This window comes from Macaca nemestrina, chromosome 2 (assembly GCF_043159975.1).
Source record: "Macaca nemestrina isolate mMacNem1 chromosome 2, mMacNem.hap1, whole genome shotgun sequence".
Classification (NCBI taxonomy): Eukaryota; Metazoa; Chordata; class Mammalia; order Primates; family Cercopithecidae; genus Macaca; species Macaca nemestrina.
Genome location: NC_092126.1, coordinates 7,335,816 through 7,358,669, shown reverse-complemented (window position 1 = coordinate 7,358,669; position 22,854 = coordinate 7,335,816). Strand labels below are relative to the sequence as shown.

At 36.2% G+C, this 22,854-nt stretch overlaps 1 protein-coding gene across 1 annotated transcript; it reads right to left on the bottom strand.

The window, feature by feature from the left end:
- Positions 1 to 11,254: 11,254 nt before the first annotated feature.
- Positions 11,255 to 22,146, bottom strand: LOC105470856 (geminin coiled-coil domain containing). The gene is made up of 5 exons (XM_011723122.2): positions 22,024 to 22,146; positions 20,116 to 20,290; positions 18,361 to 18,449; positions 16,918 to 17,034; positions 11,255 to 15,199 (listed from the first exon to the last, which is right to left on the bottom strand). Exons 1-5 carry the CDS (start codon positions 22,024 to 22,026, stop codon positions 14,579 to 14,581), a joined length of 1,005 nt encoding a protein of 334 aa, XP_011721424.1. The 5' UTR covers positions 22,027 to 22,146; the 3' UTR covers positions 11,255 to 14,578.
- Positions 22,147 to 22,854: the final 708 nt, after the last annotated feature.

Genomic DNA, 22,854 nt, shown 5'->3' with positions numbered 1-22,854 from the left:
TATGCCTATTAAACTAGCATTGACATTCTTCAAAGAACTAGAAAAAAACTATTTAAAAATTTGTATGAAGCCAAAAAAGAGCCTGAGTATTTTTAAACAGGCTACAATGCCATTTTAATGATTAGTGTTAGCTATAATTTTTGTTACAGATGACTACCTTTTAGGGGTGTAGAAATGTTAAGATACATTTCTGGTATCATGATATGTATTTTATTTGAGTGTAATTAAAAATACAATAGAACACAATTAGTACTTACTTAAGTGATTTGATACTTGGAATGCAATTTTAGGGACTGATTTCAGCACCTTGGCCAGAGCAATGTGATGGAGGATGTTTTTGTTCACTTTCTGCCCCTTGGATTCAACAGGACAATTACTGCTTCCTCATACCAATAAATATATGTTCTGGAGTGAATTGCCAGGAGGCTGAGACAGAAGAATCACTTCACCCTGAGACGCGGAGGTTACAGTGAGCTGAGATGGAGTCATTGCACTCCAACCTGGGTGACAAGAGTGAAATTTCATCTCAAAAGAAAAAAAAAAAAAAGAGTGAATGGCAAAGAGATGTAAGAGCCAACTATAATCATTTTGTAAGTACCCACTAAAGTCTTCAGACAGTTTTACTTTAATAACCATCCTTTTAAAATAACTAATCAACCGTAGAGCCTTAGGGTTGAAGAGAACATTAAAAAATTACCTAATCCAAAACTCCTTTCTCCCATTGCCCAGGGACAAATACCTGTGCTGAAGTAATTTTTTTCTGATTACAAATTTGTCCATAAATTAAAGTTCTTTTTATCATTGCAAATATGCTTGTTAAAAATGATATTTTCTTATACAATAGATTATTTAGTAGAAATTATCAGGGGACCAATGTTCTATATCTAGTTTTTTCATGTAAATTGGACTAAGTAATACTGAAAATCTGGATGTAAGATTTTTTGTTTCATAAAATGAAACAAAGAGTTGTAATGATACTGATGGTACTATAGTTGCATGTATATTATTCTTTTATGAAAGCAATGTGATCAAAGTATGATCAGGACTCACAATCTGTCAAACTGCTTACAAAGGCATACCCTTCCTAACTGAAAAGACTTAGGATCCTTCCTGAGAAGTGAGGTTATTCTCAGTGTTAATAAACCAGAGAAGAAATGTGCCTCCTTGGACTGGATACTTTAGTGCTTTCCAGTTTGCATATAAAAATATGTTATTTTTAGTCTTGCTCACACAAGAGTTAAAATGTTTAGGAGGGAATTTCTGAATGGTACATGTTAAAGTGGTACCACTCGTAGAAATAAAACATTAGTGCTAGGATTAAGTAATCCAGTCTATGCAAAAATAAAAGACAGTGGACTGCCTTTCTTTTCTCTATCATATCCTCCTTCTTTCCCTTATTTTCAGATTTATATATTAATAATAAATTAAAATACAACATGCACCAGAAATATTGAAAAAAGATAACCACAGAAAGATAAGAAATATGTGTGCTGTAAGCCAAGTTATTTTACCCTTCTTTGTGTTTATTTTCTTTTCTTCTATCTTGGGATTGCCAACAATTTTAAGAGTTATGATATATAATAAAATACCACACAATGCAGTCACTAAATAATAATAGTTATATATGTTGATATTAGAACATGCATAATGAATTCACATATTCAAAAACTAGTCAATTCTGCACAACAAACAGCCAGTTTATTTAACAAATCAATGCTGTATAGAAAAGTATTAAATAAGTTTGGCTATTATAGAATAAAAGAGCCTTACAAAATAAAAGTTTTACTAAGAAGTAAGTATTAAACTATATTAAGGAATTAATGTTAATTTTGTCAGACACGATAAGGACCTAGTGGTTACTTTAAAAGTTCTTATTAATTGAACATATATATTACAGTGATTTGGGTGAAATGGCATGATATCTTATGCCTGTTTTTAAAAACTCAAAATGGTGATCATAATATAGTAGTGGTTCTGAACAGATCAAACAAGATGTGAAAATGTTGATAATTGTTGAAGTACATGGGGCTCATAAAGGATTTTCCCTATTTTTTGACACGTTTGAAAACTTATACAACAAAAAGAAAAGAAAATCAGCAGTTCCCAAAGTCGCTACGCCCATTTCAGTATACTCTCACCTTTTCTTCTACACATCAATGTGTATTTTAAACAATTCTTCTCATCTCTGCTTCTGCACATAAATGTGTATTTTAAACAATACTTCTCATCTCTGCTTCTACACATAACTGTGTGTGCGTTTGTGCTCCATGTGTATTGCTCTATGTGCTTAGTTTCGTTTTCTAATATGTATCATACAAGCATATGTGATTAAAAAATAGACCAATGTTTTGTAAAAATAAATGATTATCTTTCACAATGCTAAGGGAACAAGAGTCTTACCAGATATCATATATTGAAGTAAAGAACGTGCCTTATGGGTCCAATATATATATATATATATATATATATATATATATATATATTTTTTTTTTTTTTTTTTTTTTTTTTTTTTTTTTTTGGAGACGGAGTCTCGCTCTGTCGCCCAGGCTGGAGTGCAGTGGCCGGATCTCAGCTCACTGCAAGCTCCGCCTCCCGGGTTCACGCCATTCTCCTGCCTCAGCCTCCCGAGTAGCTGGGACTACAGGCGCCCGCCACCGCGCCCGGCTAGTTTTTTTGTATTTTTTAGTAGAGACGGGGTTTCACTGTGTTAGCCAGGATGGTCTCGATCTCCTGACCTCGTGATCCGCCCGCCTCGGCCTCCCAAAGTGCTGGGATTACAGGCTTGAGCCACCGCGCCCGGCCCCCAATATATATATTGATGGCAATAATAATTACAGGGACAGAGATCAACTCAAGAGCAAAATGATGCCATGTTGAAGAGTCATCGTAGCTGATTGGCCACAAATTTCCACTCTCAGCGTCTCTGTCAGTCGCTAAACTACCTACTTTCTGATAGTGCTTTTCACAGGAGTTATATTCAGTTGATCTATGTGGTTTAGAAAATCTTTTTCAGTTCTCATAATTTGCATTTCCAGCCTTTCTTGTTCTACCTTGATGTGTTTCTTCATAGATGATTATAATAGTAGTGATTATAATAATTAACATTTCTGCATCTTACCGAGTATGTGTCAGGACTAGTTCTAAATATTTCAATGTAACTCATTCAATCATTGTGTCAAAACTCGAGTTAAGCACTATAGTGTTGCCAATATTACAAATGAGGCAAAGTTCTAAAGAGGTTAAATAATCTGCATAAAGCCATTTAACTGTTAAGTAGAAAATTAGCATCTATTCTAATTAGTGTGGATATGAGCCTTTGGGGGAACTTAACGACTGATTATCTTACATTTCGGTTGAGTCTAGGCACAATAGGAAGTCTGCTTTAATCGGCCTTTGTAAAGTTGAGGGCTAAATGCTTCTAAAATTATTCAATATGTCAGCATTCCTCCAAATGTTGGTTATAACAGACTCCAAAGCCTATTGATGAAATTTAAAATCCATGGATAAAATGATTGGTATAAACATATTCTTAGTTTTTCCATATTTAATAAAATTAATATTATTTATATGGTAAAAATGCTTTTTTCTTTCGTCTTTTATGTATATGCCTTTATACCTAGACAAGCTGAGCCATCCATCTGTCACGTGGTAGTGGGGTTAAACTGTTACAGTAGTCGTACAAAGGAAAAAATGTTTATCAATATTTTGCATAGAAGTAATTTTTTGACAGTCTCTATTTTGCCAAAATTATATTGAAAAAATCTGCCCATGATGATGGAATGAGCATCAGGAAAAATAGACATTGTATAAGATTTCTAGATGAGCAATAACTTTATCATCTTATTAGCATTTAGAGAAAGCACGAAGAGAAATACTAAAGGCTTCAAATATATACAATAAATTTGAATACACTTAACAGAAATTACTGCTGTTTGCATTTTCCAATTATTTGGAGGAAAAAAGAGGAAAAGGAGGGATTGATAAATTAGCTTACTTTGTTATCTGCAATATGTAGGAGATTCCATCTTTCTCTGATAATAAATTACCCTATAAAATATGATCCTTGGATAAAATAGGTATAGATTATATCTATAATGAGAAAATAATGTACATTATTTACAAAGTAAACCACTCAACTCAAATACTCAAAATTCAAGACTCTCATCAATTGGCAGAATTGACCAGAGAGCTTAGGAGACTCAATGACAATTTTTTAGCAAAGAAAAAAAAAATAGGTGTTAGCTCTGTTGATTGCAGTAATTTTATTAACTTAAACTTCCAAATCAACCCTGAAAATTCATATGTCTACCAGAATTTTCTTGAGTTTTATTTTCAGAATTTTCCTGGATTTTATTTCAATACGTGAGAGCTATACCAAATTTAGGTTTACAGATATGTTAATATCAAATGTAAGATTTTGCATCATGAGGCAACAAATTATTTAAAGGCAGTGCATTAGTCCATCCTCACACTGGTATGAAGAACTACCTAAGACTATGTGACTGCAGAACTGAGAGTCAATTAAACCTCTTCTCTTCATAAATTAGAAGTCCCAGGTAGTTCTTTATAGCACTGTGGAAACAAATTAAGAAAATAATGATAAGGTCTAGGGCTTTTTCTCTTTTGCCATTTATTTTGAAACTTTATTTTTTTTGAGACTGAGTCTCGCTCTATCCCCCAGACTGGAGTGCAGTGGTGTGCTTCCTGCTCACTGCAATCTCTACCTCCTGGGTTCAAGCGATTCTCATGCCTCAGTCACCTGACTAGCTGGGATTACAGGCATGTGCCACCACTCCTGGCTAATTTTTGTATTGTTAGTAAGGACATGGTTTCATCCTGTTGGCCAGGCTGGTCTGGAAGTCCTGACAAGTGATCCACCTGCCTCGGCCTCCCAAAGTGCTGGGATTACAGATGCGAGCCACCGCACCGGGCCTCAAAACTCTTAAAAGTGTAAATACTTTTTTACAAAACAAGTACAGTTTCAGGAAATAAGCAGTGAAAACATGTAGCCACAAGAGGTTCCCACATTATATGTGTAATGTATATGTATGTACATTATGTCTGTATAGTGTATATGTATATGTATGTATAGTTATGTTATATGTAATAAAGAATGTTGCGCGGGGTGCTGTGGCTCATGCCTGTAATCCCAGCACTTTGGGAGGCCAAGGAAGGTGAATTACCTGAGCTCAGGAGTTCGAGACAAGCCTGAGCAACATGGAGAAAACCAGCCTCTACCGAAAGTACACAAATGTAGCCAGGTGTGATGGTATGCACCTGTGATCCCAGCTACTTGGGAGGCTGAGGTGGGAGGATCGCTTGAACCCAGGAGGTGGAGGTTGCAGTGAGCCAAGACTGCATCACTGCACTCCAACCTGGGTGACAGAGTGAGACCCCATCTCAACAACAACAACAAAATAAATAAATAAATAAATAAATAAATAAATAAATAAAAGAAAGAAAAGAAAAAAGGAAATTGGAAGTAACTTTCATATGAAGAGGTAATTAGTTAAATATGTTATAGTACATTCACAAAGTTGCCATACCATGCATTAATTGAAAATCATATTGCAGAAAAATTTTAATAACCTGAAAATATTATAGTTTTTTATGAAAAAAGTAATTATAAAATTACTGTTTGATATGTATATATATATACAGATTCACATATACCTATGTGTGCATATAAAATTTATTACACATTTCAACACCGTTTTACAAAAATTTTGTAAATTCATACGCAAATATCTTAACTGAAGTAATATGTGGAAATTTAAAGTTGTAAGCTTTGACATATTTATTTGGTGATTTATGACTTGCTGATAAGCACCTAATGATTGCTGAAAAGAAGTTCATAGAAACTCTAATTTGTTTTACTGTACATTTGTGCTCCAGTTCATCTCGAAAAACCTACTCTGTTTATTTGTCCAACTAATTTTTCACTCTCAAGAGACACTTTTGAGTCCATTTATTGGGAGACCTCAATTCATTGGAATATTAAGATAAATTAGCTTTATTTTTCCCTTTGGCTGATTTTAGCTTTGCTATGTTGAATTATACTTTCTATTTTGAGGTAAATATCATAAATATTATGTCACTCTTGTCCATGAAACTGAGTCCATGTGTTTTAAACTTTAATCTTTTAACTGATTGGACTGATAATATTATAACTGATCTCCCTGTTCCAATGTGGGTTAAACGTGTGGTCCAAGGCACTTAAGAATGGAGGAGAAGGTCCATTGTTGACACACTTTGTTTTCGTGTCTTATAATTGGATTCATATCTAGCAAATAAAATGAAGTTTAGCCTATTCTTACTCATGGTTGCTGCTTCCCTGGATAACATGACTAGCTATTGATGTCCTTTATCTGGCAGAAATAAAAATGCTGTTTTTTCCCACATATTGTGGACATATGTCTTGGTTTGGTGACAAAAACCTAGGGTTACATCTATTGCCCCAACGTAACTTCCAGTTTAGTATTTGTCACTCTAGAAATGTCATAGTTTGGACAATAAATTACATAGTTATGCTCCTGGTGTGATATATTTGTGGGATCTTTCTAGAGACCTGAAAAACTTCTACATAGCTTTACCTTGACCATTTCTCACAACTCCTTCTGCTAACTTCAGCTCGCACTATCAGATGTCTAATCTACAGCCTCTTGCAGCTCAGATCATTGCCTGGGAGATGGGTGGGGAACATAAAGATGTCTCAAGTTTATTGAACGGAAGCTTCTGCTGAACTTCTGCAGTGCTTCATCACAGTAATTATTTTGTGTTGAAAAATGTTGGGAATCCAGGTTACTCTGCTATCTCCTCTTGCATTGCGCTGACATCCAGGTCATGTTGCTGCAGCCCATGACTATATGAGGAAAAAAGATTACATTCCCTTTCTTGCCATCATTCCTCATCTTCACATGAATCTCTTGCATACCTCCATTTGCCTGCAAAGGAGAAGTTTCCTCCCCCTCTTCCTCTAATGGGGAAAGGGTTAGGACAGTTAGGATAGGCTCTTTTCTCATTGTGTGTTCCAGAAAGATGGTGCCCATTACTGTATACTCACCCTAGTCCTCATGTTATACGTGCAGCGCTGTTAAGATCTTCACAGAAGTATAGGAATATCATGTTTAAAAAATGACCTATAATTTTGAAACAAAACTGGTGGATATGCATCAAGAACAGCCGGTAATTTTCATTACCTACATTCCCATAATTTTGTCTATAAAGGGTATGGCCGCCTCAGTCTTGAAAAATTGAAAACCTTTAAAAAGGACATCTATGAAAGTTGGATACCTTTAATAGTTACCATACTGATACCAGTGTCAATCAGCATGAAAACTGATGCTTTAAGGTTACAGATAACATATCTAAGCTATTGTCTTCTCTCCTTTGGATTTGATATACACTGCTTCCCTTTTATTATTGATAAAACATTCATAGAAGCTGTATGTTTCATTGTACAGAAGCTTCTGCTGCATTTCAAGAATATATACACCATTTTATAAAAATCCACCCTGCAGTCAACTGGAAAAGCTACCATTCTCTACATAGGCCCCACACTCTGTGCTGCTGAGCTTTTTGTTCTACCTCTACCTCTACTTGTTGCAATTATAACTTTATAACCAATTAATGTTTCTGATATCATGCCATCAGTGAATCCTTTCCTAGTTTCCCTCCACTTACCAACTGGTAAACTCTTTGAAGACATGAACTATAGTACCTAGAACATCAAATTTCACTTTGAAGACAATAGGAAAACAGTGGGCATTTGTTGAATTGAATCAGTAAAAATATCTCTAACTGATTTAATAGTGTTGCATTTTATGAAATGTGAAGCTTTTCATTTGAGAATTAATTTGAAATGGATTTTTACACTATATGAAGGCAAAGATTGAGGATATATGACAGAAATTTAACATATACACAGTCCTTCAAAATTATAAGATTATCTCAGAAAACTGGTAAACATATAGGGCAAACATTATTATCTCCATTTTACATGTGGATACACTGAATCTGAGAAAAGTTAAATTAATTTCCAAGATTGATAGTTATGAGTGGAGGAACCTACTTTTTATACTGCAGTCTTTGTTTGTCCATAGTATCACTGCGCTGTACAAAAGGCAGTGGGAATCTCTGTATTCTGATCAACTGACATAAATAAATCCTAATAATTACTATACATATTAAACGGTCTTCTAGAAGCCCATTTCAAGGTCATTGAAAGGATATTTCTATTCATCATCTAGGGCTATTCCGAGCCACCAGCCATTTTTACTCTTGTTGTTAACAGGATGGCTCCCAAAAACTTGATTCATCCTTTATCATTTCAAAAGGAAGCAGCATGCTGATTACAACTATTGTCGAAATTTGGAGGGAGAACAAGAGGATGGGCTGGGTGGGACTAGTCATGGTTCTGAAAAACAATGGAAGAAAAGGCTAAGGCCCTGGCAATATGGTGCTCTAATTCCCCAAGGAGACTGAGATTCCTGGGGTGCGCACACAGCTCTATTCATGGGAGGGACCACCTGGCATCGTGCAGATGCCACTTCCAGGTTCCACCCAAGACTCCCTGTGGGCCAGGGGGTGGAAGAAGAAGAACTCTGTGGCTTCTGGAATATGGCACATCCTAGGAGAGCAAAATGAAAGGAAGGTGTGTGTTGCCTGTTGCCTGATTATAACAAGGGATTCTGAATTCTCAGTGCATACTCATTACAGAGCTTTTCTTGCTCTCAACTTCACAGCAACTGGAGGGCCCTGAGGGAATCTTTATAAAGCTCCTGAGGTAGTTGGGCCTTGTCCCTGAGGGGCTAGTCATTTGGGATTAAGGACTCTCTTGAAATGAGAAATTACCTAGAAATACCCTTCCTATGCCTTATTATTTCAGATTATAAACTTGGCGTAGAAATAAGAAACAACAACAAAAACATCAGTCATGTTCCTGAAAAGGTATCAATTAACCCCTGATTTCCAAAGTGTGAGGATAGACTGTCTCTAGTGTGTTAGAACGAGTCAGCTTATAAGTATGACTATTCACTGTGACTATTCACTGTTTCACTTTCCCTTTGAGTTATACTGAAAGGGAATGACAGTAAAGGGAGTAATGCTATTACTTGAACAGGTATAACATTTATTTTCTGTATTAAAGGAAGAAGAGAAAGACTTTCATAAGGATCATTTATACACTGCTACTTTAGGATTTAATATTAGTAGTGGTAATTGAGAAAGAGATTTATTGCCCTTCACTTTATTTGAATTTTTTTGTTTAAGAAGCATATTAATACTTTCGACCATGATAACCTACCTTTTCCATCCTACTCTCCTCATCCAAATTTCTGAAATGGGTTTCAATGTGTACACTTCTCTCTTTTGGAATGACGGAGGATGAATTAGGTCTCTTGTGAACAAGCCTGTTAGCAATAGTGAGATTCTTCACACCAGAATATCCCTCTGTTGAAAGTAAGCAAAGGTTTAAGAGCTCCTCCATACTTTACACTGCTCTCTCTGAGGTTTGTAGTAATCTCTAACAGTCTGTTGACTGTAAGCATATTTGTTAGTGCCAAATATTATCATTATGTATGATAGTGATAGAGACAGGAGACAGCCAAGTGTCCCCAGTGAAACCCTGCCTTCAAGCCTAAAACAGCCTGAAGACTGAAAAACCGGACTGCTGGTTCTGGATGAAGCCTGCCCTTTCCCGACTGATTCTGTCTAAATAATGCCGACCTGGGCACTGGGAGGATGGGGAAGAGCCTGAAGAAGTTCCTGTCCGTTTGCAGGAGTGAGGAGCCTGGCCTCTCCTGTTCCTGTGCGGTGACCTGGGATTTCAATATGTACGGCAGGAAACCTGCCTGCAGGACTCTTTGCTGAAAGTTATTTTTCCTTTTTCCTTTTTGCCTAATAAATTCCACTCCTCACCCTTCTATGTGTCCGCGATCCTAATCTCTCCTACTGGTGTGACGAAAAACTGGTTTTAGCTGAACAAAGGAGAAAGTTCCGCAACAATAGCAGAAAGGGCATTAGACCTAACGTCAGCACCACGGTTTATCTTGGGCCTCAACTATTATAATGTGGCCCATATCACACTTAGAACCAGTTTTCTCATCTTTAAAATAGAAATAAAGACATGAAACACATGGTGATAATATGTTTGAAATAACTTATATCAATTACATCCCTATGCAAGGATTATTTAAAATGAGTGAAGTCTATTCATAGTTTTCTCCAAGGAAAGAAAAGTACCACTGTAAGAAAACTAAATAAAATCCAGGTTATCCATGACTGATAACAAAATAATCTCCATGTAGAGAGAGGTTACTGCCCTGAGATGCAAGTTCCAAATCACTGTCTCTTGATATTAATCTTTCCCTGAGGAAAATATGGCTATATACCTATATAGTGGCCTCAAGATAATCCTGCTCAAAATTTTCATATGTGGATACCCTAATCTTTTCATAATTCCTCATGGTATAACTAAAATCAATCTGGAACATTTAACTGAGGCTTTGCTCATTGGAGGTGGAATTTCACAAAACTAGAGAATATTTATGAGATGTTGATTGCTATTTAAGCTCACAGACCTTATCCCATGTTGGTTTCTGTCACGCTTTTGTATGGTGAGTGTTATCCTAACACCATTTAATAATCTATTCCTAATCATAGCCTTGCTTGAAATCCCAAACCAGATTGCTGACATTTTTTGAGCACATAGATCCAACTATTCTGGAAATATAAACATCAGTGACGAGAGCAAATGATTCTCTTGCTTTGATTAAGCATGTTTAAATTATGTTCCTCTCATTTATAGCCAAGTTAGTTTTAACACATGTTTCATCTTTATATCCTCAGGTGAGCCTGACCCTGAGTCTGTATCTCAGCTGAGGCTGTATCTGTTGAATAAATACCTCCATTATTAATCATACTACTATTTCATACACTTGAAAATTGACATGCTTTTTCTTTCTGTGGCAAAATTTACAGAAGAAATGGATACAGAAAACTTTTTTTGGTTTGTTGCTCCATTCACTAAAAAATGTTTCCAAAATAAGGGCCAAAACTAGGATTAAGTAAGTTTTTGTCATTATTTATTAGCTATAAATTCATTACAAAATTGATGCTTACATATCATTAGAAATATTTCAAATCATATAGAAATCATATTATTTAAAATATTAAGTGTTAAATTATATTTAACAATTGCAGGATATTCAATACAAGAATTAAAACTGGATGTCTGGTTATCTCTATAGAACAAAAAATATAGATAAAAATATGAAAAATAGGTTGAGAAACATACTCACACTATATATCTGTAGCTTGAAAACCAAATCTATTTGGTTTAGTGAAATATAAAGAAAAAATCAGAATTTAATATTTAATCTTATGTGAATCTTTTGGTAAACAAACACAGGTAAAATTATATACCCTGACCTTACAAGCACGATATCATATTTATCAAAAACTTATCACTGGATATATTAACGCTATACTTTTCTCCACATCTGTACTACAGGTGAGTTGTTAAATCCATTTGTCATACTTTCTTTAAAAAGTCATTTTCTTGAATTAAGTCAAACAGACAATTTCTTCCATTAATTCATATTGCTCCTTTTCCTCAGATTTTTCAAAATTAGAGGTTAGCATCATTGAAGTCTTGAATAGTCTCATTTTTTAACATCACCTTCATAGCTGACGTTTAACAACATCCTTTTTTTCCAGATACTAGTGAGATACAAGTATGATTTATCTTTCAGATGGTCAGAGGACATTGGAAAATTTAACAAATTTAAAAAATCAATACTGGATTCTAATTTTTATGTGTGGCTAGTTAAGAGAGTAGTGTATCCAGCAGGCACTGGACTCTAAGCCACTTAACATTTGAAAGCCTCATTAATGTACCCTAGAGAAGGCAAAGAACCATTAAGCCCTAAATGCTGAAGACATTAGTCTGACCATAGATATCATACAAAGAAATGCAAATACACAGGATTATGGTTACAAACCAGGAGAAGAAAATCTACTATTAGGGAATGTTAAGCATAATATATAAATAGTTATCACAATCACAAAAGACTTCATTTTTATTTCCCACTATCGCTTAAAATATGAACTGCGGTTTACTAGAGAGACATGGTGAAGCCATACAAGTAAAACATACACTCAGGTGAAAGAAATTTTTAATTTTCAAACATGAACAAAATAATTTTCTATACATAATTTAAATGGATATTAAATATTTAAAGACACGATTTCAAAAACATTTGGTAATTGTCTTCCATAATATCATCCATGATATAAGCCAGGAAAACATCACATGTTATCCCAAATGTTCTGTAATATCTTTAAACTGGGCCAAAATTAAGTTTCACTTAAAAGCTATCAAAAGCTATGACATTTTGTGTGGTTTTGTTTTATAAACCAAATACATTGTGCTAAGCCTGGGTGTATCCTCATGGTACTTAACACGTGATAAGGCACGCAAGGAATGCAAAATAAATATTTGTTAACTGATACATTTCCTTTTACAGCTTGATTATCAGACTTTCAAAATTAGTTATATTACTTTCTCAATTCCTAGTGTACTAAAGTACAGTAATTCCAATTCTTAAATCTCTTATTCTAAAAAGAGACAAATTTCACCAACCAGGGGCACAGACACCAGAATGCAAAAGGCACAGTTATTTATTTTATTTTATTTTTTAGAAAATGGAATGTGTTCTACTTATTAAAGTACTCCAGCGAATAATATTAATTACTATATTGGATTTTCTTCATAAATTATTTTTAAAAGTGGGTGGTAACAAAATTTTATAACAGACTTTTGCTTACATCACCAAAATAAAGGAACAAGCAAACAGCAACAACAATGAAAAGCAGGTCTTTGTTACAAAGACTCCTAACCAACACACTTGACCTATGAGATATGGATTGTGCAAGATGACTTATTGAGATGTGGAAAAGAGAAAAATGAAAACAGGTTTCAACATGAAGGATTTCATCATTAATTGAAGTTTGTCTAAAAAACATAGGTGCACACACAGGATGTGTAAATTACTCTGGGAATGATAGGGGTCTTGAGAGATGGGAAAGAAGAAAACTAGCACAAGCACTAAAAATATATGGTTTCAAATTTAGAAATATGAAGTCCTTGATAGCAATATTTATATTCAATCTATCCACACTTATTTAAAAATTAACATGTATCTATTTTTAGATGCAAATTATTCTCACATAGTAAGACTGAGTTAACTGCAAAATGGGCTCTAGAAAAAGAGTACTGTGATCAGAGCAATGATTTCCAATATTAACTTCAAACGACTTATATTTTTGAATTTTATTAATTGTACATAAAATTTACCCTACATAATATTCGCAGTGCCTATCCAAAGACTTCTCTTTAGTTTCTTCAATGACCTGAAATTGCCATGTTGGAGTAAATCTGATAGGACCTAGCCTCAATTCATAGAATATTAGTGATTATGTAGTCCAACTTCTGTATTCCACAGCTGGGAAACTGAACCTTCACAAAAGGGAAGTCGTTTTCTCAAAGTCATAACCGATGAATAGGTCTAAGTCTCATGATGGTGGTCACAGTGCCTAAATTGCTTATATTTTATCACTATCACACAGCATAGTGCCTGGTACAAAGTAGGCATTAGGTATTCTACAGATATCTCGGGTGGACTAATCAATGAAAAAATAAATATGTGAATGAATGAATGAATGAGACAATGGCTGAGCTAGGTTAGTCTATTTTCAGCAATAAGAGTTTGTCAGCATCTGGGTAGTCGCAGACGATGACTAGATTTGTTACCACAGTCCCTCAAAATGTTCTTCTTGGAGTCATGTTGGTTAAAGAAACAATGCTGGGCACATGTAGAAGCTGATACATCATGAGGCATTTAAAACTAATTTAAATTCTTTGTAATTTTAAAGTTTATCTGTGATATTGATTGTTAGTGAAGTTACAGTTGTTTTAAGAGACTTTGTCAATGCCACCATGGGGCACTGAACTTTTTGAACTGCCATGAACATAACAGTACACACATCCATATCATGTCTTCAGTAGTAGTGGTGATGGGCAAAGACACTTGTTCTACCCCACCCTCAGGTATTTGAACATGCAGTAGTAAGTACTTGAAGCAAAAATAGGGCTCATTCTAAAGGCAGTTTTCAGAAATGACAAAGGGAGAAAAGTAAAAGGGCTGTGAATATTTCAACTACTTAAAAGAGGAAAATCTGTTAAACTGGTTATAATTGGAAAAATGTATCTAGGTCTTAAAGGAATATAGAAGCAAATGGAAAATACCTCTTCAAGTATAGGGCAAAGGGAGGATGTCAATAGCAGGTATTGGTGTGTAAACAAGTCAAATTTAGGTGAAAGAAGCGCGGACATGTTTCATTATGGATTCTTGGAAGCCATTCCCTGCAGATTTAGGTGGGTAATTGAGAGTGACATTTAAAGTGGCAGGAGACCGTCTAAGCAATAGCTTCTGTATTCCACATAGTCAAATTCAAGTGCAAGAGAGGTCTTTGTAAACAGTTCATGGCAGTGCTTTGTGATAAAAAAGAGGGGTCACTAAGACTGCTTAGGGACCCAGGTAAACTTCCAGCCTCCCTCCTCATCTCGACGCACAAAGGCTTGTCCCTGGTGGAAGGAATGAGTTTTCACATTACAATGAGGGCTCAGGGATGTGGAAAATGCCATCTCTGTCTTGTTGGGTGACACATTAGCAGTATAGTAAGGAAGAGTATTCAGCCCCACTGGGGGATTTGAAAGTTGAGAAAGGCTGTGGAAATCTTCTCCATGAGTGGCAGTGCTGTGCAAGGGGGTTGTTGTGTCACCTCTATAGTCAATTGGCATATCCTCTCTGGGGACATTTTTATAATCAACTGCATCATCCGGAAATTGGGAAAATGTGCTGGCGACTCTTCTGGGACGAGATGCGAGGGCACTGTAGTTAGCTGGTAAGGTGTCATCGATAGTGTCAAGGTCTTTTAGCCCAAGTGTTTGAAGGACCCAGGGATCCACAGGGGGCCCAACTTGTCCTTCACAGTTAGCAAATTCACTAGAGAGGTTTCTTTTGGCGTTTTTGGGATGGGGAATCTCAGCAGGAGAGTATCTTTGTTCTTTGGATTTTCTCTTCCCCTTCCTGAATTTTCCACATGCTTTGGAGAACTCATCAGATGAGAGCAATTTCTAGGGAAGTGATATTTGAAAGTTATACTTTTTTCATATATTTACTAGTTAACTAAATTATTTCGAAAAAAATGATTAAGTTTCTCTTCACACACAAGTAAGATGGATTGGATTAGCTTGTTTGTAAAGTAAAATCTGTGATGACAAATTACAGCCTATAAACTCTAAATCATATTTTTTGCTCAGTTTTCTTAAATGTTGAAAGGACCAGATGGTATTTTTAAGATTTCAGCACAGGCAAGTTATTATTATAACAATAATAGCACTTTCACTTATTAAGCTATCATTTATAAATAAACAATCATTTTTAAAATAAATACTATAAATAACATTTATATTTATTTATAAATACTATAAATAACATTTATATTTATTTATAAATATTATAAATTATATTTATATCTATATTATTTATAAATTTATATAAGTAAATATAAATTTATATGAATAATATTTATATTTATTTATAAATAATATTATTTATAAATAATATATTTATCATTTACAAATAAACTATCACTGACTATAATTTATAAATCACTGATTATATGTATTATCTCATTGGATATAGATGTTATTAAAATCTTCATTAATGAGGAAACTAAGGCACAGACATATTAATGGCTTGCTGAGAATGATTTAGCTTGGACATAAACCTAAGTCACCCCAATCTAGACAGATCCTCTGATTAAACACTATACAACACTGCTTCTTCTTATTTCATTAACTTTCAAAGCACTTCTGAGATATTAAATTATTCTAAATCTTGGAAAATTATTAAGAGTGACAGATCAAACTGCCTAGTTATTATCACTTAATAATATAATAAGTGTCCTTTTATGGAATGGTGGCTGGAGTCAGGAGCCCAGGCAAATAACCAAGATGTATTCTCTTTTTAACAAAGGCAACTGAATTGTAAAGAAATCAAATCTAGTGTCTTCTGTTCTCCAAACTGCTCTATTTAGTAACAGTAGCAAGAAGCATCATCAATTTAGACCAAATAATATCAAATAATGTAGCTTGTCTAGAAGTACAGAAGAGATTGATGATGAAAGCATTAATGATAACATAATGGCAAATAGATAATAAAAAATTGAAAGGCAAAGAACTGAGCATGAACAGAAAAAGACTATAGGCAAGTTATTTATCCTTGAGTTAGAAATAGCTCATTTTAAAAGTGGAGAAAAAAATGTGAATTAAATGATAAGGTAATTGTATACGCCTAATGTAATTTGTAAATGCCAAATCAAGAGATTTGGACTCCGGCAATATTCACAGCATTTTAGATCTAGCAGAATTTTTAAAGGACCTTTTAGACCATCCATTACAGATGAAGTGAAGTGAGGATCTAAGTAAGAATGATTTGCCTAAAGTCAAACAGATTATTAAAAGAACTGAGTGTCTTTTAGATCTGCTTCCCATACCAGTATTCCATCCATCTAATTCTGCCTTTTGATTAACCCTGATTGTCTAAGCAACCCCCACCCCCGACTAGCATTTGATTTTTAAGCAACTTCTTTTGTAATATATGACTGACGCCTGAGGTACTTCAGAGAAATGATAGATAAAAATTATTGTGAAACAGCCATATTTCCTTAAGAAAAATCATCTATCTCATAAATGCATATCAAGATACCCTGTTTAATCAAGGAGTTTGACATAAATCATTTCCTTTCTCAAATCACTGCTTTGTTCTTATAAAGTAGATACACACATACCTTGGCCTTTTCTTCAAGACATTTAACCAAAGCAGAATTCAGGTATTGTCTGAGGTGATTATTCTCTTCATGTAACCTAGCGAGTTCTTCTTCCTTCTGCACCAGGGTATCTTGCAGCTACAAAAAGCAGACAGTGGTGAAGGCTGCTCCACTGTACTGACTCTGTAACCTTATAGTAATGCCACTGCTCCTTGACTTGACTAGTGTTTGTTGTGTGAGCACGAGCACGGGGAGCCCTCATCCTGAGAGGCCTAAATTAAATCTACGTTCCCCTAATGCCCAGTTGTTCAGCTTTGTGCTCTGAATTCTCATTCATTGCAAAGTGTTTGGAGAGATTATAATACTTTTAAACTTGTAATCACAAGGGAATCAGGTAGATATGAAGGAAAATGAGCCGCAGGCAACTGTTTAAATACAGAAAATGATGTTTAGGAAGATGTGGCTGGACTCCTTCCTTGCACTTATAAATAAATAAATAAATAAATAAATATAGAGGTGGGTCGGCTTTTTTCAGCCTCAAATTGCCCTGTCTGTATGTCCACAAGATTAAATTAAATATAGAAAATGATGCCTTGCATGTTTAAATAAATAAATAAATAACAGAGGTGGGTTGGCTTCTTTCAGCCTCAGATTGATCTGTCTGTATGTCCACTAGATTAAATTAAATATCAAAAATGATGTTTAGGAAGATTTTGCTGGACTCCTACCTTGCAGGTTTAAATAAATAAATAAAAACAGAGGTGGGTCGGCTTCTTTTAGCCTCAGATAGATCTATCTCTATGTCCACTAGATTAAATTACCCTTCGGGGCAAAACTAACACAACATGAAAAAAGCAATCTTAGGAAAATATTTTATAATCATTCTCTTCTCCAAGTATTAGCAAGATTTTGCTGGACTCCTCCCTTGCATGTTTAAATAAATAAAAAATAAAAACAGAGGTGGGTTGGCTTCTTTCAGCCTCAGATTGATCTGTCTGTATGTCCACGAGATTAAATTACCCTTCAGGGGCAAAACTAACAGAACATGAAAAAAGCAATCTTAGGAAAATATTTTATAATCATTATCTCTTCTCCAAGTATTAGCGATGTTATGGTTTAAAAATACTGTCACACTCATTATATCATTTGATCTTTTCAAATTCCCTCTGAGATAGGCAGCACAAGGATTACAATTCCATAAATGAGGAAAAGGCAAAGGATTCAAGGTCATACGGCTAAAATGTGTAAAGTGGGAGCTTGACTGCAGGCCTTTCTAGAGTATCTTGGTGGTTTTTCTTTTCTCTGACATTGATCATCTAACTTTGATCTCTCTGTGGACACACAGTCACTTTAGTTCTAAACTGAGTCAGCATGAATTTCAAAAGGGAAAAGAAGCAAGATATTAACGGTGGGGAACGGATCACGCAGAACACGACCAGTCTCAACGCTCTGACTTACACATACCTGCTTGTTTCTGTAGAGCTGAGAGGAAAGCTGAGCCTCTTCCCATGAGCACAAGTCCGGAAGAGAAAAATTTGAGTCACTGAATGAATCTGTGAAAATACAAATGGATAACTGAGAAAATAGTCTTGTAGTTTCTGTGTAATAAAGAAACTTATCAAATCAAATCAGAAAGTTTAGTAGGTTCAATTATTTTTCTTAAACAGCTATTGCTGCCATACAGGAAAACAAGACATTTAAAGTTTTTCAGAAAAGGCAAGCAAGCTGAGAGAAACAAATATTTATACACTGGATCACATAGCAGTTAAAGACGTAAATTTTTATAAGCAGGAAGGGGTCACATTCTTGCCTAATATATGTATTCCTGCTGGATAAATTAATAAAGACTGTCCGGTCTTTGTCATTAATTTATGCACATATTACTGATCTCCCCCTAAACTCGGCATAACATTGCAATTCCATTATGTTTTTCTAGTTTTTATCTTGCTTTCTAAGCTTGAGCACTTGATAATATATTGTTTGGCTCTATAATTAAATTCTAATCTGTAATGCTACTAGTTTCTCTGCCTGTCTGCCTGCCTGTTTTAATCTAACGGACTGTATTTATTTGGAATTTTATGTGGTAGCACTTTCTACTTTAAAACTATTTGGACCTTGCTTCTTTGAAGATCTTAATGAAAATCTCAAAACTGTGCCCAGACCTTATCTGTTTCAACTATTTTAATCTGTATATTTTATAAATTTTTTTTTCAGAGTGGCTTTTCCCCCCATATTTGACAGTTAGCTCTATCTATCAATAAAAAACTATGGGCATACTAACCGGGTTTACTTTTACTTTCTTTTCTTCATCTAGTATAGTTTTGACTCTTGCCCTTCTCTGGTTATACTGTGGATACTGAAATATTTTTGATTAAAGTGAAATGGTGAGTAAGGAGATAGGAATAAAACGGCATAAGTAGTTTGGGTTCACACTCTTGGGCATTTTGTTTTTACTGTTGCTTGTAGTGGAAAGTTAATACTCAACAACATCCTCTGTGACATTTAAGCGTGCTTTTAATTTTTTGAGTTCCTTTGTTTGTGTCTTTTTAAAAAATAAAACGAATCATGTGGCAGAACCAATGGTATGGATATTTAATTCTAGGGTGTCTGAGAATTATTTAAGAAACCGGAGTGTTTAACACAGACATTTCTTTAATACTTATAAATATTGCTCGCATGCCACAGATCAAAATTAATATGTCATTTTATGTCAATGCTATACTTCTCCCAAAGTTGAAGCTTTTTTTGTGTGTAAAAGGGAATCCTTTTTCCACTTCTAACACACTATCCATGGAACTTCCTCTATGAAATAAAAATTAAGCTAGTATTCCTTGCTTTTCTCTCAAACTCAGGGAAACTTTCCTGAATTCCAAAAGAAGTGTTCCGACTGGTATCCTCATTCCAAAGACATTCTGCTGGTGTGTTGTTTATAAAACCTTGATCCAGACTCACACTCCCACAGTGAGATAGGACTCTCCAAGAACTATAAAGTGTAGGGAGAAATACATGCTATCCGGTGGGCAAGGTAAAGAATCCCATTTTCACCATTTGGCAAGTGTAAAACAGCAGGCTTTCTGACTGTAAAAATCAGGAGTCCTTGGGTTTACTTAACTTTTCCATATCGTCCCTTATTCTAGAGTCCTAGCCCATGATGCTCTGTAGCCACGGGTATGGAAAAGAGCTCCAGATCTGTCAGGGAAGCAGAAGAGCAGAACTTACCCTGTGCCTGTGGTGCTTGTTGGAGCTCCCTGTTGTCCAGGAGACCAGCAGCCCAGAAAGAGACCCAAGTCTCCGTGGAAACGTCAACACTAGATTCTGACGTTGTAGTGGAATACGGGCAATTATAGCTCTGGCCTCCTACAAAGTACTGGTCTTGGCAAGGCAGAATGGTGTTCTGTGAAATTCAGAATGGGGGGAGTGCAGGGTCCCAGGAGATGGGGTGATGGAGATTTAAAAGGGGGAAAGGGTGGGAGAAGTACCGAAATTATATGCAGTGAAATATAAAGAAAAAAAATCAGAAAAGGTGTTAAGTATAGATCCATATTAATTTTGGGGTGGTCAAATTACAATTACTAAAAGGGAATGAGTTTCTTGGTTTACCCAGAATTTCCCTTAAGCCCTTTGATGAAAAGAGCAGACTAGCATTGAATGGGTAAAATTTGTACATATCCAGAAGGATTCTCTGTTGCAACGTCCAGCTCATCTAATAGTCTACCCAAGATCTGAATAAAGGGAATTCTACTTAATGATGCAAAAACATAAGAACTATTTGGTTCTTTCTAGCAAATACCTTAATTATATTTCTAAAACTCCTGAAGGACAAAGAACGCAGAATGCTAAAGCTGAAATGGATATGACATAATATAGACTAACCTCTTCATTTTTGTTTCTGAATCATACTTGCCTCATTCCTTCCTTTCTCTTCCCTCTGACCTAACATGCTGCTGGCTCAGTCTATGTATGTATGTATGTATGTATGTATGTATGTATCTATCTATCTATCTATCTATCTATCTATCTATCTATCTATCTATCTATCTATCTATCTCTGTCCCAGAGATAATTAAAACATTTTGCTCCCAACACTAGGCACAGGAGCATAAAGTCACTCCAAGTAAACATATAATCAAAGCTGAAAGAAGTTTGTTAGCAAAGACAGCAAGCTCTAGTTCTGCCCATCACTAGGGTTCATGCTCCTCCAAAGTTATCTTGTCACTAACTGGCATGTATTCTCCACTGTGTTCTGATCCAGTGAACACTCTCCTGCCCTCCACTTCTTGAACCTCAGACACACAGTCTTTCCAAATGTCCAGGCAGGGGCAGGTATGCAGCCTTCCTGGGTGAATTGGTACAACACCAAATTTAAATTATCTGTCAATGCTTAATCAGGTAAAAACCATTCATTTTAGCAGAGCCCAGCTTTGGAAAAACTCTTTTTGACTACTACAGAGCTTCTCTGGGCATTAACGTAAACAGAGAGAAAACAAATAAGAAGAAGAAAGAGAAAAAAAAGTTAAGTCAATTCAATCACACTTTGTTAATGTTCTCAGTAATTTAAGTTTTGAAAAATTCCAGTTCTGAAGCAAGTCCAGCTTGGGCAGTGCAGACCAAAGAAATTCAGCCAAAAGTTTATCAAGTGCAATTTTCTTTTATTATAAAAGCGTGTTTGCAGACTCCTTCCCTGAGTTTTTTTTTTTTTTAAATCAGAGCTAAGCTATTATGCAATTGATACCTGAGAAGAAAACAAACCCCAAATATCCCTAGACAAGTTCATGTCCAAGTGTTTGCAAATATATGCATAATCTAGAGGAAGAGGTGGAAATGAAAAGAGAGTGCAGGGGGAGGAGGAAGTTGGGGAGAAAGTAAGGAAAGTAGTAATAACAGAGGGAGGGAGAGAGAAGAGAGGAGAGAGAGAGGAGAGGGAGAGAGGGCGAGAGAGAGAGAGAGAGAGAGAGAGAAAGCAGATAGAGGATACGAAAAGAGAGGGCAGCAGAGAGGATCTGTTTTAATTGGTGGGTAGCAGAGAAATCTTGCTCCCAAGGTGGAATAAATTCTAAATGCAAAGCTCATTAACTTCCAGAGACCCAAGTTTGCCAGCGGACTAGCTAACGCCAGTTCCTCACTTACCATCTTGCAGTGGAAGAAAGCGCTGCAGAAACTGAGCCCACTCAAGTTTTCAGGAAAACCAGTGGGAAGCTTTAAATGAGACTGAGGGGAGGAGCTAGGAGAGGCGAGTTCTAATCTGCGGGAGCTCCCGGTGACGCCCAGAGCTCCCGGCGAGCGCCGCTCTCTGATTTGGTGAGAGGCTGTCAAACTGGTGACGTGAGCCAGGAGTCACCCAGCAGAGGACAAAGTCACTCGCGCTCTGGGCGACCACCGCGCCGGGACCAGGGACCTGCCGAGCTGGCCACCGGCCGTGGGGCAAAGGCAGGACCTCCGGCCCTCCGCCTCCGGCGGCGCTGCTTCAAACCCGGCCCCAGTGTGGACTTGCCGCGGGCGGGGAGACGGGCAGCGGAGGCTGGCGGCGACCCCGGAGCCGGTACCTACGCGAGGGCCGGGCTCCCTCCCGCTCCACGCGCGGCGCGGGACAGGGCCGAGCCGGGCCGGGCGGGAAGATGGTCCGGGTGTGTCTGGACGTAGGGTAAGAAAATCCCAAACCGGCATCACAGGGATCAAGGGAGCCTTTAGGGAAGCCCATCTAACTAGCCCCAGAGTTAGTATGGTTCCTGGGTGTTTTTTTCTGGCTACGCGATAGCAATATTAACTTGCTTTATGAGGTTGTCAGTTGACTTTTTTTTTTTTTTTTTTTCCTATTGGGTGTGTCTTACTTTCCCCTATTTCTGAAATGAGTGTTAAACGTGGAAGTGATATATATCCATTCTGGAATGTAAGCTTCACTAGAATAACAATTCCTGTTTATTTTGTTCCCTGCTGTCTCCAAAATACCAGGAGCACTTT